This window comes from Pomacea canaliculata, linkage group LG7 (assembly GCF_003073045.1).
Source record: "Pomacea canaliculata isolate SZHN2017 linkage group LG7, ASM307304v1, whole genome shotgun sequence".
Classification (NCBI taxonomy): Eukaryota; Metazoa; Mollusca; class Gastropoda; order Architaenioglossa; family Ampullariidae; genus Pomacea; species Pomacea canaliculata.
Window position 1 is genome coordinate 5,465,293 of NC_037596.1, and position 17,855 is coordinate 5,483,147.

At 38.7% G+C, this 17,855-nt stretch overlaps 2 protein-coding genes and 1 long non-coding RNA gene across 6 annotated transcripts in view; 1 reads left to right on the plus strand and 2 right to left on the minus strand.

Moving 5' to 3' along the window:
• LOC112568346 overlaps positions 1 to 9,635 on the minus strand; it is a 30,060-nt gene extending 20,425 nt beyond the window's left edge. The window contains exons 1-6 of one of the 2 annotated variants that reach the window (XM_025245605.1): positions 9,513 to 9,635; positions 8,861 to 9,102; positions 7,526 to 7,879; positions 4,869 to 5,351; positions 4,407 to 4,565; positions 3,910 to 4,193 (exon numbers count right to left, since the gene is read on the minus strand). In XM_025245605.1, the coding sequence (XP_025101390.1) occupies positions 3,925 to 4,193; positions 4,407 to 4,565; positions 4,869 to 5,351; positions 7,526 to 7,879; positions 8,861 to 8,936 (1,341 nt within the window). In that variant the 5' untranslated portion in view covers positions 8,937 to 9,102; positions 9,513 to 9,635 and the 3' untranslated portion in view covers positions 3,910 to 3,924. Of the gene's footprint in view, positions 1 to 3,909; positions 4,194 to 4,406; positions 4,566 to 4,868; positions 5,352 to 7,525; positions 7,880 to 8,860; positions 9,103 to 9,512 lie in introns of those variants that run through there. The other variant, XM_025245604.1, reaches the window with a different exon arrangement.
• Positions 1 to 13,753, plus strand: part of LOC112568348 — a 29,715-nt gene extending 15,962 nt beyond the window's left edge. For 2 of the 3 annotated variants that reach the window (XM_025245610.1, XM_025245607.1), the window contains exons 7-8: positions 12,486 to 12,722; positions 12,864 to 13,159. In XM_025245610.1, the coding sequence (XP_025101395.1) occupies positions 12,486 to 12,722; positions 12,864 to 13,122 (496 nt within the window). In that variant the 3' untranslated portion in view covers positions 13,123 to 13,159. The other variant, XM_025245608.1, reaches the window with a different exon arrangement.
• Positions 13,754 to 13,912: 159 nt separating this feature from the next.
• Positions 13,913 to 16,319, minus strand: LOC112568351. Its single transcript, XR_003100070.1, has 3 exons — positions 16,213 to 16,319; positions 14,972 to 15,718; positions 13,913 to 14,402 (listed from the first exon to the last, which is right to left on the minus strand). It is a non-coding gene; the product is annotated as an uncharacterized LOC112568351 (long non-coding RNA).
• Between the last annotated feature and the right edge of the window lie 1,536 nt (positions 16,320 to 17,855).

The following is a 17,855-nucleotide window of genomic DNA, read 5'->3' on the forward strand; positions in this document are numbered from 1 at the left end:
TCAGCACTAATGAAGTCTCGAGCCATCCTGACGAGGATCCACACACGCTACATCATCACGCGTGACTACATTGTTGGTAATGTTAGTCCGTCTTTCACACCAGATAGTCTAATTCTACAATTAACATTATTTTAATGTGAAATAGAAGTGCAAAGAAAAGTTAATACTCTGTTCGATGTTCCGAAAAATTCCCTAGCCTGCATTCTTTGTGTTTTTTTGTATAAATATATTTCTAAAATGGTGTTAAATATTTACTTTATTCAAAATTCTTAAAAGTACTTCAAAAGTATTATATTGACTTGACACTACTCTCTCAGACCTGTAATAATAAGTAATTTATACTTGGTTGTTTTTCATCTAGTGTGTAAAAAAAACACAGCTGACCAGAATTTCCTGTCACCTGAGCGATGTTCATAAAACTGTGTATGAGACAGGTTTCCCAGAGTCAACCCAGAGCAAGAACCCCAGCTCAGTGTCGGCAAAACTGCCAAACCAGTCAGCATCCCCCTGCTAAAGTACTTGCTGTACACCAGAACATACAAGCCTGTCTCCTGATACACCGCTGGTCTGTAGATAATGACAGAGTGAAGGAAAAACAAGGTAGGACAAATAAAAGACTCTAATAATGAGTCCAAAATACTAACAAGAAGTTTAATATACTCAAGATTTTAATACATTAAAAAGAACTATCTAATATATTAAAAAGCGCGTATTATACTAAAAAGAGAATATTGTTAGCCTAATCACAAAACTCTCATGTGCTAACAAAGTCTAATATGATAACAAAGCTTTACGAACAGTAGGAGGCTCTTGGTTATGATGAGCACAGATACAAAGAGGATAATACAAAACAAGGGTAAACATTAGAAAACTAATTATTTCTGGGAAATTAACTAGAAATAAATAAAATTTAATTCATACTGCCATTGTTACAAGGTGCCGTCTAGAATGAGTTTTATTTCAGCATGGCTGTGCAAGAGAAATAACCCTCGATTGTTCACATGAGAACCCTTGATCCTCACACCTATGAATATCCTCTGGAGGAGGACAGGTACAACCGTTCCTTAAAAATCCATGCTGATGATGGTTACTATTTATGCATTAAGTTCCCAGACATATACAAAATGTGGATATTTGCTGTACATGTTTAAAACGTGCAATCAGCGACAACACATCCCTATTTATTTATTTCCTGCTGACCTAGAGAGCGGGATAGGTATAAGGGGGGGGAAGTAACATAAACTTGCGTTAGGACATGTGGAGTGCATGAAAACAGCTCGGTGTCTTCCCTTAGACTGTGTAAATATCATAAATTACTAAGCTCATTTAAGCCACATAAACAAGTCTCTAATGACAATATCCTTATAAAAAGTAAACTCTTTCGCCGTAAAGCCCACATCCAGGATGCAGTTTATTGCAAAAATCAGGAAAGTTAACACCTTGAACAAAATTCCCTGGAAATTGTATTTTTTACTTTTAGTCTTAGACACTTTGAAAAGCGTTGGTTTATTTTCTACATTTCATGTCTTAGCCTTTAGTTGGAATATTAGACTTTTTTGTTTAGCTTAGTAAGGTGCTTTATAGTCTATAAATGTATATTCTGTGTTTCAGCAGCAGCTTGGAGCAAACATACAAACTGAAGATGCTGTCCCTGTCTGATGACAACAGTCTCACAAAACCTCTTCATCTTTACTCCTCTTAATATTACATTGCTGCTGTGTATTTAATAGTGGTATGAATATTTGTACATATTAGAGTGGGGATGAATGAATCTTTGTAGACAGTACTAGTGGTCATGGATGTGTCTGTGTACACATTACTATATTTCTCTCTCTATATATATATTTGTAATGCAATTTAATGCAATTACCAATAAGACAATACTGTTAGTACAACCAGTTCCATTACTATATCTGCATGATTGTATAACCTTTAAAAAAATTAAAAAATAGTTTTTGTAAGAAACATTTATTTGTTATTAAATAGCTTTTTGAGTGCTTGCATTGTTCATTGTCTCGTGAAGACAGGAAACACCTTTAAGGCAATTTTGTTATAGGTTCTCAATTCGGATCGGAATAAAATAGTTTCAGAACTCGTAGCTTGGGGATAGCAAACACGCCCTTACAACCAAGGATGAGAGCAGCCGGAGGAAGTCAAGGGTTTTTGGGGAAAGGATCTCAACTACGATATTGTACATACAACGGGAAAACGAAAGCAATTTAGTCAGAACAAAGTTTCGGACAGACGGTGGGACGCGGAAAGCTGTAAATTTGTTGTTGCCCCCAGTACAAGTGTTACATTAGCAGTCATTTTAATTAAAGCAAGTTGACAACTCTTATCGACACAGTTATTACTTTAAAATCAGGAAGAACATAAAATGTCTGTGTATGAGTGTGCACGCTTATATATTTTGTTTTCAAAAGAAATTTTCATTCCTTTTCTGTCTGTTGTCCAGGCGTTAACATTTTCCAACACAGAAAGATAGATCATTTAGCAGAAACATATCAAACTATGTAGCTATACGTGTAAACATATTTTCTTGCATTGTCCAGATATTTATTACAAATGCTCTGGTAACATTTTCCGATGAAACGGAAAGCACGGATTTAGTTAAGGAATATACAATAGGAAGAAAAAAGGAAGTTGACACTGAAGGAGGAAGTGAGGTCAGGAAATGTGTGACACTAACCCCAGTGTAGTGAATGTAGTGAGGATCAGCAAGCCCCAGGGCAGTGTACACAAACTTGTGATATAAACTTCCTGTTGTGTAGGACAGGATACTGGGTATGCTTCCTGTATTCAAAGTTTTCGGTAACTTAGTAACCTTTGAACCCGCTAGTTAACCGCTTTGTGTGCAGTAATGTCCGAAATCTGTCTAACTGAAGTTGATGAATACTATATTTTCACTTTCGACAATCATTCAGTAAATTGTTTTTGCAAGAAAAAAACACAAGCGATTTAATTCTCGTGAAGAGGCAATGTATGGACACTCATCTCACGAAACTTAAGCAGAAAGAGTGAAGAAGGTTACATACAAATAAAAAGACTGACTGACTATCTGAAGCACTAATAAACAAAGCAAGCAGATAAATGAAAAAATAATGATACCTAAGAGTAAAGACTGTACATCAATGCGGAGTTACATTCAATCGCGTTTTAACCTCCTTTCCTCTCCTCATTCACAGCTTCATCTCTTCCTTTCCGAGACATCCTTCTCCTCTTTTTTCTCTCTCTTCAAATGTGATTTCGTCCTTATTTAATTTTCATTAGGTTTTTATTTTGTCTATCCCCACTCTTCTTTTATCTCCTCTTCTACAAATTCTTCTCTGTTGTAGACTTATTTCTACGTTCTTTTTTCATTCTTTCTCACTTCTCTTCCTATTGATAATTAGTGTAATTTTTATCTTTTCTATAGTTTGGCCACCAAATGAGGAGCTTTATTTATTGGACAAACTAGACAACAATAGAAAACTATGTTACAATCGTGCTGGTATGTTGGCCTTAGTTGGTGGGTTACCGGAAACAGCTACAACTAAATGAAGGATATAAAAAGTCCAGGGTCTATTCAATGTCCATGTCAGTGTACACATTATATATTTCTCTCTCTATTATATAGGAGTCAGTGTAGGGCAGACACTTCATCAAAATTAAATCTTGTCGCTTGTTTTCTCTCTCCCGACCAAGACTCATGAGCACTGGAAACTAACACTAGTGCTAGTAGGATAGTAAACCATATAGAGAAGACAGAGGAAGGGAAGGTACATTGTCTTTGTCTTCACTTCTTTTCCAAAGACATCAGCTAAAAATTAAGCCTGCTCCCCAAAGTCATTCGATCACTTTTAGGATCTTTTGCAAGATTGACAACTGGATAATATGTGCATCTATTTCTGTCAGTTAAGATAAGAAATACAGCATACATAGATTTTAGAATTTCGGGTTGTGAGGTTTATCAGGACAGTCAGGGTTCTCGGGGTTCTCAGAGTTTTCCAAGTTGTCCAGCGCCAAGGCCGTGTACCTGACGATCAGCTCCGTCTCCTTGTCAAAACACAGACTCACAGGGTGCAGGTACTCCACAGAGCTCAGGGAGGAGGACAACCTGCCCATCATCTTCTGGTCCACCATCTTTGTGTCTGGATGGAGGATCTTCACATAGGACCTCATAGCTCGTGGCTGGTGGCAACCTTCGGGATTGTCTGCAAAACAAAATCATCAATAGCGAAGTTAGTTAGTCCACGTCCATGGCCGTGCTTCAAGAATATTTAAAAGACTCTTACTCAGACTAATTTCTCTCTAATTTATATTCTTTTCTCTCTTCATGCAGAGACTTGATCGGGAAAAGTCTAAGCGCTTTGGTAGACATGTTTGCCGTCAGTAGACACTGGTCACCCTTCAAAGACACACTGTACCTCCAGAGAGTTTGCTCTGCTGCTTTTGATGGTCTGGGATTTCGTCATAAATGTCGCTTGCCTGTTCTCTGGAGTCTGCAGGAGGAGGAGGAGCTTGAGGGCTGCTACATGCGGTGCTGACTCCTCCTGCCTGGTGAGCCTCCCTGAGTCTTCTTTGACCTGCAACGTGCACTCCATTACTCAGATAGGGAAGCAGGAAGCGCTATATTCAGGGAATGTAACTCTTAGTTGCGAAAGAGGATAATAAAATAATAAGGTTGTGCTAAGTAGTTTATTATGCACAGATGTAGACATCAACATGTTTGTTTATATGTGTGTAGCACCAGCGCTCGGCGTTTCTCCCGAGGAAAGTCAGTGTATTTGTGAGCGAGTTTTTATTTGCTGTTAGCTGGAATGTACTGTAACTGAGCAGGTGAGTGAGAGAATGACAGAGAGAGAGAGACAATCTAGACACACTGTTACCTCTTATGAGGTAGATCAAAGCCCCTGCAATGACCACTACCAACACAACGCCAACAAAAATGGCGCCGATGACGATCAGTTTGATGTCCAGACCACCGTCAGCATTCTTTTGATGCACAGCGCGGGTCATGTCGGGAAGGATGCTGTCAGACTCTTGGTGTTTGGGGTCTGGACCTTCAGTCGTCTTGTCTCTGTGCGAACCTGGACTCAGAGGATATCTCCTACGCTCCTCTTCTGAAACTTGTGTAACTCGAGACACCTGGCCATCCGGGACTGTAGTCATCCGGTCTCGCGACCCGCCGCCATCTGGCACTGGAGTCACCTTGTCAGGCAAACGTTCGCCATCTGGCACTGGAGACATCCGGTCTAGGGACCTCTCGGCATCTGGCACGGGAGTCACCTTTTCTTTCGAAGGCTTGTCGTCTGGAACAGGGGTTGAGACCTGAGGTACTTGTGTGTCATCACTTCCTGGCTTATTCTCCTCTGGTTGAAACAAAGATTTGTAGGAGACAATGATGATGAATGATGAACAAACATTCACAATGAATTGTGTGAAAGAAAAACAGTTACATACTAAGATAGTCTAATATCAGGAATGTATAATCTATCAAGACCAACGCAGAGAACAAATCTTCTTCTAAGGGTTACTTAACATAACTCGTCGTGTCAGCTATCGCTCTCAGCACAACTTTCAAACTGAAGGACTGAGAGACAATAAAATACTAAAAATTCCCACTGGTTGTGCTCACACACTCAGTGCACCATACCCTTACATTACCTGATAACATACAAACCTTGTTTTTAAAGGTTTAGTAGGATGCAATTTCCCAATGATTAATTTAAGGTCAATGAAAAATAAAACTTTCCCCAAGTAGTTTCCTGTCATCCTCAAGGCTCGCATGCAAATATTTCCATACACAGAAAGTCGACAACATGGACGTCAGGAATGGATAAAGTTGTAACGCCTCAGCCAATGGGAGAGCTGAGAGCATAGGTCACGAGGAGATCTGTGTACTGAGGTCAGGTCACGAAGTTGACCTATTGCGTGACGATGCTTGAAGGGTCATTTTTCAGGAAGGGAAGAGAACATTCGACCAAATTTTGGAAAATATGATGGTGTGGTGAGCTTTACCACGTATTGCACAATGCATCCTAGTACACCTTTAACGGCTGTAATCTCCGCCAGTGACAGCACAACGGTGGGTGTCGTCACGATCTTATCGCAATAGGAAGGGACACCGGCACGTGGAGGTCAACAGCGGTGACCTGTGGTGTATGGTGTCATGTTAGATCCTGCTTAGTAGGCTCGACATACAATAGTAACACTTTCAACTGTGGAGAGAGCTGTATTAACGAGAAAAACTTGAGTTTTAAGTTACTTTAACTTGCACAGATGTTCTTAGGAAAGACACAACGACTTCTACATTGCAGACAATGGTATTTCTGCTTCCTATTCCCTCGTCTGTATTTGGGTTTCCGTAGGTTTTCCGTTGTCGTTTTCCGCTTAAACCGTGACTCATCCACACGCACGTTCAGCTGCTGGCGGTTGCTCAAGCACAGAACATTTTCTTTGAGAAAGGATAAAGCCTGTGTATCTCATCTACCCTTAAAAATACCCGAAACGCCCACGCACACAGACACACACAAGCGAAGAAAAAAAAAAGCGGGAAGAGATAGAAAGGGTAACGGGTGTGAATGGTTATCTCTCTATTTATTCTGACACAGAAAGTATTGCAGCAAACGAGTACAATAAAAATGTGTAAAACTAAGTAAGGAAAATTCTATCAAATGATAATTTATGAGTCATTTATACATGTATGTAACTGACCCGTACTGACAAGGTTTCATAAAAAATTTGATTTATATTACACATAATTATGTTGAATAACATCGTTACTACAAGAAGATCCGCTAAGTCAGGCTTGTCAAAACATGCGACCCTTTGCCCACCCGAGGTTCACACAGGTACGCCGCCCTGATGACAACAATGAGACCCACGCCAGCTCTACCTTCACGGACTGAAAGTTTCTCTGATTGAACGGGTGGATAAAGACGACATCAGGTTCAAATTTGTCCACCAGAGAAATGACGGGACAATATAGAGGGGAGAAACGGAGGGGTAAAGGAGACGTTGGGGAAGGGAGAGAAAGACGGAGGAACTTGGAAGCAACGAACGGGGTTTCCCACCCATGTGGAACAAGGAAGCATCGTGACTTCCGAAATGTTCGCGACTCGCACTGCTTGCAGTGACCTTATCACTGAACCCTTGGTGTCGACATCGACTTCGGTAATCCTCGCTCTTCCTCCTTAAACTCTTATTGGAGTTTCCCCATGTCCTCCTCGTCACTTCACCGGCTATCGGGTGTGCAGACGACAGGGTATGTACAAACTCTCTTCTAATTTCTTGTTATTCATTTACCAAAATGTTACAAGTAAACATAAATCGAAATAAAATTTTAATTACAGAGAAATCTGTAAACGGTAGCGGTTCATATCAAGTGTTGTTTTCAGTTTCCACCCGGAATAATCTAATATACAGACCTTTGTGTTACCACAAGGAGGGGCTAAGTACTAGAGTTGGGGCTGGTGAGAAGAAGGAGTGTAACTTAGAGAAAGTGAAAGATAGACAGAAAACTGGGGAGGGGATAAATACATACCAATGACACGAAGAGTGATCTTCTTTTCATTGTCGCCCGAAAGCTGTTCACTCCATGTCCATGTGTATAAACCGTCATCAGCTTTAGTGACACGTTTCAAAAACAGCATTTCGCCGGTACTCGAGGGGCAGTAACACGTCGATGACGTATCTGACAGAGTACATTTCCCTCCTTTCAGACGAATCCTGCAGACCTGAGTGACCCGATTGTTGACCTTTTGCGTGACTTTGATGTTGAACTCGTCAGGGACCGAGGAACAGCTTTCAGTGTTCAGACTAAAGCGAATGGTGACACTTTCGTTCACTCTGGCTTGAACAATGTTCTCAATGACCTCAGGAATTTCTAGCACTGAACCTGCACATAGAATGATTTAAAGCCTCTAACTAACAGCTTGTATATTTGTGATGTCAAGTAAAGTAAACATGAACCACAGACGCTGCTTTGAAAAAAACAAGCGACTTGTGGGAGCGAAACAATAAATAACTGGCAAAGTGAATGTGTGTAACCGTAGTTTGTACCTCTTCATTCATTCATAGAAAACAGCTAAGGAAGTTTTGTGAAATAGTTTAACATCAAGGAATATTTTTTCTAGAGAAAGTTAGTTGTATCTTTACTACCAAACCTGTGAGAAAAATGTTTGTAGAGAGAGGAATAGTTTTAAAATCTGGAAGGATTTAGAAGTAGGAAGTAATATTCCAGGAAGAAATTAGCTGGACATGATATTGATGTACATACAGCACGTATTTTAGCAGATAAAGAACTTAGAAAATTTAAATTAATACAACGATAACATGAAATTCATGTATATGCAAAATATTCAGTATATTATTGCATTATGCACTAAAGTACTAGCGAATTCTGCACAGTTCTGTATCTCCGTCTCTCTCTCTCTCTCATATATATATATAGACACTCCCATGTAAATAGACGGAGTTGTTAAGTTATCAGCTGTTCAGAGCTTTGGTTGCAGCCGTTACCGAACTACGTTTATGTTGGTTTTTTTTTTCAATTTCATCGGAATGTGTTGTATAAAGGAAAAACGCTGTTTTTTTTTTGGAAACAAGTTTTATTTTTCTGTTCTTCAAAAACTCGTCAGGTGAAAGAAAACTAGCCAACATTAGCAGTAATAACTGATAAAAAGTTTACTGAATGATCAGCATTGACGGATGGGCGGAGTGACAAAACACACACACAGAGTGAAGGATCACAAATTACCAGAGTCCGATTCCAATTATAATAATCTTTGTATAAAGTCAAACTTATACCAAAGTTGTTAATGCGTTTTATGCACAAAATGGACCTTTCATTTACATGGGGGGATTTTTATGTACTCACAAGTCGGCCTGCAGTAAACAGTCCATTGCATGATGGCCAGAATCATGCAAACACAGGAGAAGGACGTCCTCCCCATGTTGCGGCGATGAATCACCAATTACAACTGTAAAGTTCATGTAAATCTCTTAAGTCCTTTGTCTCAGTGTCCAACACTACTGGGCAGGATTCCAACGACACTAGTGGGGGTCGAGGTTACCTCCTTGTTTAGTGGGGGGGGGGCAGGAAGACAGTCCTCACATCTTCTGCAGCAACAGCAACAACTGCATGTTACTCGCGCGCATGCACACGCAACGCACGCACACACTCACACACAACTCTTATGTGAACTTAGAAGTAAAAGTAAAACATTCTAAATATTGCTTTGCAAGAAAACTTTCAATTAAAATTAACATTTTGAAACGATTTTTTAAAAAGAAGAATTCAAGAATAATATGACAAAAATATGTATGTGGTCTAAACAATTCTAAGTACATAGTATATATATATATATAAGAGGATGGAAAAAAATGTCCACATGTCCAATGTTTGTGCTTATTTATGTACAATGTAGTGTGCTACTATGACGACAAAATGGAGTACACTCTACAATTTAATGCGTTACATTTAAATGCAATATATTTTTATATTAATATAATTAAAAATACAAACTTACAGTGAATCTTACTTGAACATAAAACGACACAGCACTTCAACAAAATATTGACTGTAACATCTGTGTCCTGCATTGGGTCTGCTACACCAGATGTTGTAACCTTTTGCCGAGTTTAATTATTCAAAATAGGTTCCGTGTTACTGCAAACAGGACATCACAGTGAGTGAGTGTGTCACGACTTCTGGTTGCTGCTGATGTTGCTGATACCCTGTAAGATAACATCTTTCTTGTTGCGATGTTTGATAGATGTAGTTACACCAGGATAATGCTAGTGTTCAGATGTTTAATGTCCGTTTTCTCTGAATGTAACCTCCCAGCACTATGTTGCCCCCGAGTGGCCATTGTTCACATTACTACTTTTCTTTATTACAGCTGGTCTTTTTTTAACTCTTTTTTGATTTCCAATTTCTACTTCTGTAACGCTGACACAGTTTCCAACGGAAGGACAAACTCGAGTGACACACTCCACTCTCATGGTCTTGTATAGTCTGATGTTTCTTGTGTCGTAGACGATGAAGTAGAGGAGGACAGCACTGGTATCATCATGAGAGTTGTTGTCGTTGTCACAGTCATCGTTGCACTACAGTGTTGCTGCCTGACTCTTGGACAGCTTACAGAGTGTGAGTAAATACATTGTTGTCTTTCTTTATATTGTTTAATTGACAATTACTTTTTGCAAGCTAGACTCAGGGGAAAAGTTGACATATTTTAACTCAGATAACAGGATGTAGCAACAAAACTGATTGATAATCACAACCACCGTCAACAGGAAGGACATGACCTCAGATCATGGACTCCGCGCTCACTTTAATCTTTTGTTGTAAACAAAGCTCAGTCCTAGGTTGCCTCCCTTATTCCAAAGAATGTAAAAGTCGAGATGAAAACTCAAAAAAGTTTTATTCATCGTATAAAAGTGAAATAATTAATAATGTCTAGCCCTCCTAAATAAAAAAGAATAAATATCAAACTTTATGTTGTAGCGAGGGTAAAATGCTCCGCTCCAGCAGCAGAACTGACGAAGGAAGCTACTGTCACGTGTCTCTTTCCTCACGACATCAGACAGAAAAAAGACAGACTTTACTGTCCTTCACAATGAGGGTGAGTTACAGAGGGGACAGGACAGAACTCATCAGATGAGTATGTCCTGATAGCCTTTGTCTTCACTGACAGACTGTGTGCTGCTGAATTGTACTGCGAATATGAATATTTTATCCCTTTTCTCCCCTTTTTATTTTATTGCTTGTGTTGAGTACAGTATGCTGATTCTTTATCTGTCATCCATTCTCTTTCTTCTCTCTCTTTCTTTTCCGCGCGTTCGAGCGATTTGCGTTTTTTGCATATGTTATACCCTTATGGTTGTGCCTTTTGTTGCTATCGTTAGTAATATTACCAATAACACACTAAGTATTACAAACTATCAGAAAATGCTGAACAGAGTATGCATCAATCACAACACACGAATGTATAGAGCAACACGACACGACTACAGATGGTTACACTGTGTCAATATGATATGATTATGTCATTCCCAGATCAAGTCGCCGACTGTATGTGGTTCAATGGAAAGCTGGAGTGCTCAATGAAACCAGGTTATAAACATGAGGAGCAGGATGTGACCTCAACAAATTTTACACTGAGAATACCGCCCTCTCTTCAGAATCACACCGGACAGTACTCCTGTCACGTAGTTGGCCAGGAATTTGATACTTGCTTACTACAAAGAGGTGAGTAACATCGTCACAGCCACCATCGTTAGCAGCAGCAGCCATGATAGTGGTCACGTGATAAGCGACATTCCAACGATATTCATAATAAATGGCGAAGTCGGCAGGGGCCGGGGTTCTGTCTCTTACACTGGATTTATGAAAAGATTTGTTTGCGAGATTGGTGATTTGAACAGTGAGTGGGATTTGCTGTCCCTACCACATTGATGGCTGACAAATCGTCATTTTCAGGTGTGACTACCCCTAGGGTAACGGAGCGCGGAGAGTCTGTGACTACCAGTCTTCTCATTATAATAGTGTCTGCGACAGGGGCGGCTATCACTCTGGCATCCGTGGTTGTGATTGTCTACATTGTTTATAGATGGTAAGTCAACCGATTACTTATGTTAAATTTGATATTATTTGTAAATGATAATCTAAAGAGATCATTATTACTGAAATCATAGAAACCCAGCAGGCTAAGGTTATGTAAAAACTTCAAGGTGAGGAGACAATATTCTTTCCTTGTGGTGTGATTATGACGAGAATGTCAACATGATAATAACAGTAATCACATGTTAATTATTTCTTGCATGGTCAGTTACCAGAAGACGAAACGTGAACGAAGGACAAACAATATACGAATGACAGAGAGAGGAGAGCAAGAAAGTCAGAACTTTGTGGACGGGGGCCAGAGCGAGCGGATACCCACCCCTGAGACCAACAGTGGTCAGCACGCTGACGTCACCACACGACTCCTGAGTGACGTCGACAGGTCTGTGCTTCACCGCTGCTGCTCCAGCATCCAGCAAGAGCAGATGAATGGGTACGGAGATACAGAGCCTACTTGGCGAAAATCCGTATACTACAGAGTATTATTCCCAAATATTAGAACCATAAAGGTCATATTCTATTTGTTATTGTACAATTACAATTACTCAATGGTCACATGTTTCTATAAATAGCGTCCTGACATTTTACCTTGTAATACTATCTTTACCTTCTACTGTCTATGAAAACATTGATATCGATCAGCATAATAATTTTTTACGAATATTTATTCAATCTATAAATCATTTGTTTATAATTTCAGAAAATAAACTTGATTTCTTCATTAACTTAAAAAAATATCTTGATGACAGGATGAGTTATTCTGACTGATGTAGCAAGACTGAGATCAAAAGAAATACACAAATATTGGAAGAATTTGTTACATTGAAGAGAAATATTTCGTAATAACAGATAATTGAAGGTTCTTTATTGACAACAGTCAGTGCAGCCAAGGAAAAAACCGAGGAATTGTTTGTGACTGCTCGAGGCACTCGCCAGCCCCCGCTGGGTACGTCACGCTCGGGAATCATGGGAAATGTGGCGGTAGTGACGTCATGATGAGTGTCCAAGGGAAAAGTGTCTGTTGTGAAGGATGTCCGACGATGAGACAAAGCAAAGTTACTACGATCCACGAGCACAAGCTAGATGACATCCTAGATGACGACAGAATGTTCAGGTAAGTGTCACCACAAGTCTAAGGATGCTAAGTGATGTCCCTTTGTCTATGCAGCCAGCTAGATGGCGCTAGCTTCTGTCGTGTTCAGTCTTTTCGTTGCACTTGCCTGATAAACATTTACCATTTTCTTTTGAATTTTAGCTACGAAGAGTCATCCCCAAAAAAGGAACAGATGAACACACCTGGTAAGAATGCCTTCTACTCGACATGTCACGTGTGTCAGGACAAAATCAAGGTTCTTCACTGGGGACAAGACATAGATGGTCACAAAGGTTACACTGTGTCGGAGGAGGCAAATCACTCGCATCACGATGATAAGGTAAAAGATCTACAACTCCTCGCAAAGACAGTCGTGGACATGACAGATGTTAGAGATATACAACACATAATATGTAAATAAGTACAGAGTTTATTTACACAGAACATGTGTGTCTTGCCTCTACAGGTCCTTGTCTCAGTTCGTGTGCGAGATGAGAGTGAGTCCACACTGCGGCCTGTTGAAACTGTTCACATTATTGAATAAGAGCCGAGAGATTGGTAAATAACTATCCTTTAATAAAAAGGAAGACTCTCTACTGTATGTATCACATTTGTAGAAGTGTATCGCCATTAACGCTGGTCTCGCGTTAGAAATCACATTAAGTCACGTGTGTGTATGTTGTATGCTGTAGACTGCATATATGCTGATGTCATTCATAATAGTTTCAATATTACCAGCTGCTATAACAGGAATGACAATCACCTTGCTCTTGAGACCAGCTCTGTGTGTGTTTATTTTGTTTTTGTTTTTTTGTACAGCGCTTTCAGCCTCATTTTGATTATGGAGAAAAGCGCTATAAAAATAATCTCTTATTATTATTATTATTCACGTGTGTGAACGTTATATTATTTACGTAGTCACGAACTTGTATTATAACAGAAAGTAGAGCCTTAGTTTTTCCAATATTTTTCATTTCTTGAGAATTATCTAACAGATCTGTAATGAAAACATGTTTGCTATGAATACGATTTACGACTTCGATTAAAAAGATTTTTACGTGTTGTCTCGTTTTACTGATGTTTTTAGGCAAAAAAACTTCCTCGTGATCTTAGCCCCACCTTTTAATGCAAAACTGTCAGAAAGAATACTCTCTCCGCATGTAAATAATAAAGTTAGCCTTCTAAATAAATAAAAAAACACAACAGTGAGAATGCAAGATTTATTTTCTATTATAAGCCAATAAATGTTTGAGGTTTATTTAATTTAGTATGAAAAAAATATAAAAATACTAAGCCTACCCCTCATCAAACAACTATAAACAATATCATAGATAAAATAAAATCTGAAATAAAGGAATAAAATCAAACTTAATATTATAGAAGAACTTCACAAAGAGAAAGGAACATACATTGCATAAACACAAAACACACGATAAGCTCCTGGGTAGCTGGAGTCAATCAAAGTAAATCAAAAAAAGCACAACCTAACAGTAAAAAGAAAAACTTCAAGGAAAAATTTCATGATGTGATCATGTCCACACAAACTACACGCTACCTCGGAAGTATTTCGTGTGCTAAGGACTCTGTCGCTCCAGAAGAGGAAGAAACCAGCTTGTAATGAGAATTTACCAAAGCTAAAGAGTTAATCTGGATGACGACATCATCTGTTGTTCATGTACAGGGGATCTTGAGCGGCTCCATCTGGGACAAGCAACATAAACATTCAGCAACATCAGCAACCGGGTAAACTAATGTCAAAGTTTCATTTTATAAGAACATTTTATAGATTCTCTACCTGGAAATCTTGAAGCTCGTCTATCTCACGCACATTACCAATTTTAATTAACAGAGGAAGCAAACAAAAGAGAAACAATACCATCTACATATTTACTTGCACGTCTGTGTCCATTATATCGTCATTAAACTGTTAAGTACTCACGTCACATTAGATATAATATATACAAGCTCACTGCAAGCAGTCCGTGCTAAATTAATCTGTCATTTAAGAAAATGTATTAGTTATAGCTTATGTTATGTTAATTTTGCCCTTACGTCCTCCACAGAAACAGTTTTTAACTTAACATATAATCATAAACATAAGTGTAATTTTTCTGACTTCCTTTCAAACTGAGCAGCATCTACGAAGTGGTGAAATGCGATTTTTTTGTGCTTTATTTTAGTTTATTTATCTGTGCAGATAATCAGAAAGATACTCTTTCACGTATGAAAACATTTTTATTTTAAGAAGCTTACAATCACTGAGCCCTCACTTCTGTCCATGACATGTTTCCTTCCTTGTTGTCCTCAGCCTGTTACTGTCCTCCATGTTATGATTGTCATCCTGTTGACGCCGACACCTTGCTCCTTCTTGTTAAAAGCGAAGACTTGACTGGAGGAAGTAAATCTATTAGCTGACAAACAACACTTATTTCAAGTGAGGAAGGAAGAATCAAATTAATATCTCGAAGACAGATTCAGTCGTCCATGTTGTTTATTAAAGGACGACAACATCAGACGTCGGCGGACCCTTGATGTCGTTCCTCGAACAGACAGTTAACTGCGCTTTGTATTATTATATCGATATACTCTCAATAATTAAGTTGATGAGAAAGTTGATGGCAATATTCGTTGCCTTTCAATCGTCGAATTCTTTGATTGTCCTGGTAATAGTCTGAAAAATCTCTAGACACCGTTGTCAGCAGGGCTCGGATGAATTGGCTTTTATATTGCTTCTCTCGCACAAAACAAAGTGAAAGACAAAAAGAAAGCACGAGGCAAACTAGAAATTTTACAGACAAACACATCAATGTAGAGCGGCAATACACAGAAGAAGCTAACTGACAGAGTTAGAAAGAGATAAAAGACTAAATTACACATACCACTTTTCTGATAGAAAATATGAATGACGGTAATGATGGCTACTACAATGATGGATAAGCTCCCTGCTGTACTGCCGACTATTATCATATTTAACACATAGTCATTAGCGAAGTGGTCTGTAGTATTGTGGGCATCATCTGATGAAATTTACAAAAAATAAAATTAGTCTTAAAGCACTGATAACCGAGATAAAATCGTAAAACTAAAAATACACTCAAATTATTAAACTACATATACATCCAAATATTAAGAATAAGAATTTTTGTTTCACAAAGAAAAGTAAGGATGGAAATTAAAATCAATCACTATGATAGTTCAAGCTAGAGTACCTCATTAATACCCGTGCTTTGTCTCAAAAGCTGATGCTGACACATCCTGGCATTTTCATAGACAAAAAAGCATATTTTAGATAACATATTTTATTTTCTCTTCTATTATTCAGCTGTTTTACAACTAACAGGAGCTGTAAAAATACCCATTTATGAAGTAAAGGACTAAGGTCATTGTTTACTTCCAAACCTTCGTATCACCAACACAATACACAAAGGACAATGTCCATCATTGCATTTTTCATGAAGTCTTGACTTCTATTCGCCTATTTTAAAATAAGAGTCAGTGTGAAAATACCCACCGGAGAAGACGACAGTAATATTCCTGAAATATTCGTCCGACCCACGGAGCCGCCAGCTCCAGGTGTAAGTAATGTTTCCAGTCTCGCTACGTCTCGTGACAAACGTGTTAGGCCGGTCACAGGTGTGCAGCTACAGATGATGACAATTCAGATACAAAGACATACACTTCTGTTATAAACAATTTTACACTTTCCGTCATTTTCTCTGATATTTTTACTATGAAGTATGTCATCAGTTGAAACAGTTATCAAAGCGAAATTGAAAATGTGATGTTGGTCTCTACATTTGTATGAATGACATCATTCTTGGCATTGAGAAACTTCACCTCAGGGCCTGTGAAAAAACAATCACACACACGCACCACGACACACACACACACACACACACACACACACACACACACACACACACACACACACACACACACACACACACACACACAAACACAAGTGTGATATAAATATCTATAAAATGCTTCACACGCATAAATGACAATGCGTTTTAACAAGTTCATGTAACTGAGACAACAAATACTTTGGTTTACCTTACTCTAAACGACAACAGCAAAAAAACACATATCAAATGAGCCTCATCGCGTATTATTGTATACCAGAGAAATATCTAGTATTCACACAAATGTTATGCTGTCTTACATTTCATATCTGCCTTCGCTGGAATGTTCATCATCGTCATTGACAGGATGGCCACGAGAGGGAGCGATGAATCCAAACAAATCATGTTCACGTCTCCCTCGAGGCAAATGCGCTTAATGATGGACTAAATCGCAGGAACTCCAAGGAACAGGAAATGTTTGCTTCCTCCTCTCCTTTCAAACTTGATTATCAACATCAATCAGCCCTCGGTGGACACAAAACACGCACCGAAAAGGACTTAAGTTTATTGGCGGCCACAAGGCGTGACCTACCAACTCAAAAGAAAAGGAAAATGAAACAACTAGTAAATCAAATTACAAGATAACGCAAACAGAGAACAGTCTATGTATAAACAATTGTTTACATACATATGCATTCAACCCTGCATCAATTACATAATGAGACTTTGTGACAACGACAAAACACACTATGGATATTATTGGCAGCTTACTATTTAAATCACCTACCTCTCCAGAACCTTAAATGCGCAACGAGGCCACTGGTGTGGTCAAAGAATAAAATGTAGCTATGTGACAGTAGTGAATGATGAAACTGCAGGTCTTTTAGATTTTTAGAAACTTATAGCGGTATCTGTCTTTACTGGACCAGCAATATTTCCATCTCACTGTTGTGAAATAATTTACAGCTACATTGGTTCTCCAGCAGAGAATGCTATATAAAAGGATACAATGAGTTTTACCTGTCTAAATTACATAATTCTATCAACTTATAACCTTTTTTAAGTAATCAGAACTAGTCATCCATTGGAAACAGCGAAACGAAACACTGCACATCCATTGTATCAACATCATGTATGACAGTGTGTGGCCAAGAAAGGTTCATACCTCTGAAACATAATATCACCTCATCAGCATTCGCACTTCACTATGCTAAGCAAGAAGCAAGTTGTAAAAAACACTTTTATATTCAGTTAAAACACACTTAAAAGTTACTTCATGCAAGACGTGTAAACAAGAACAGAATAGAAA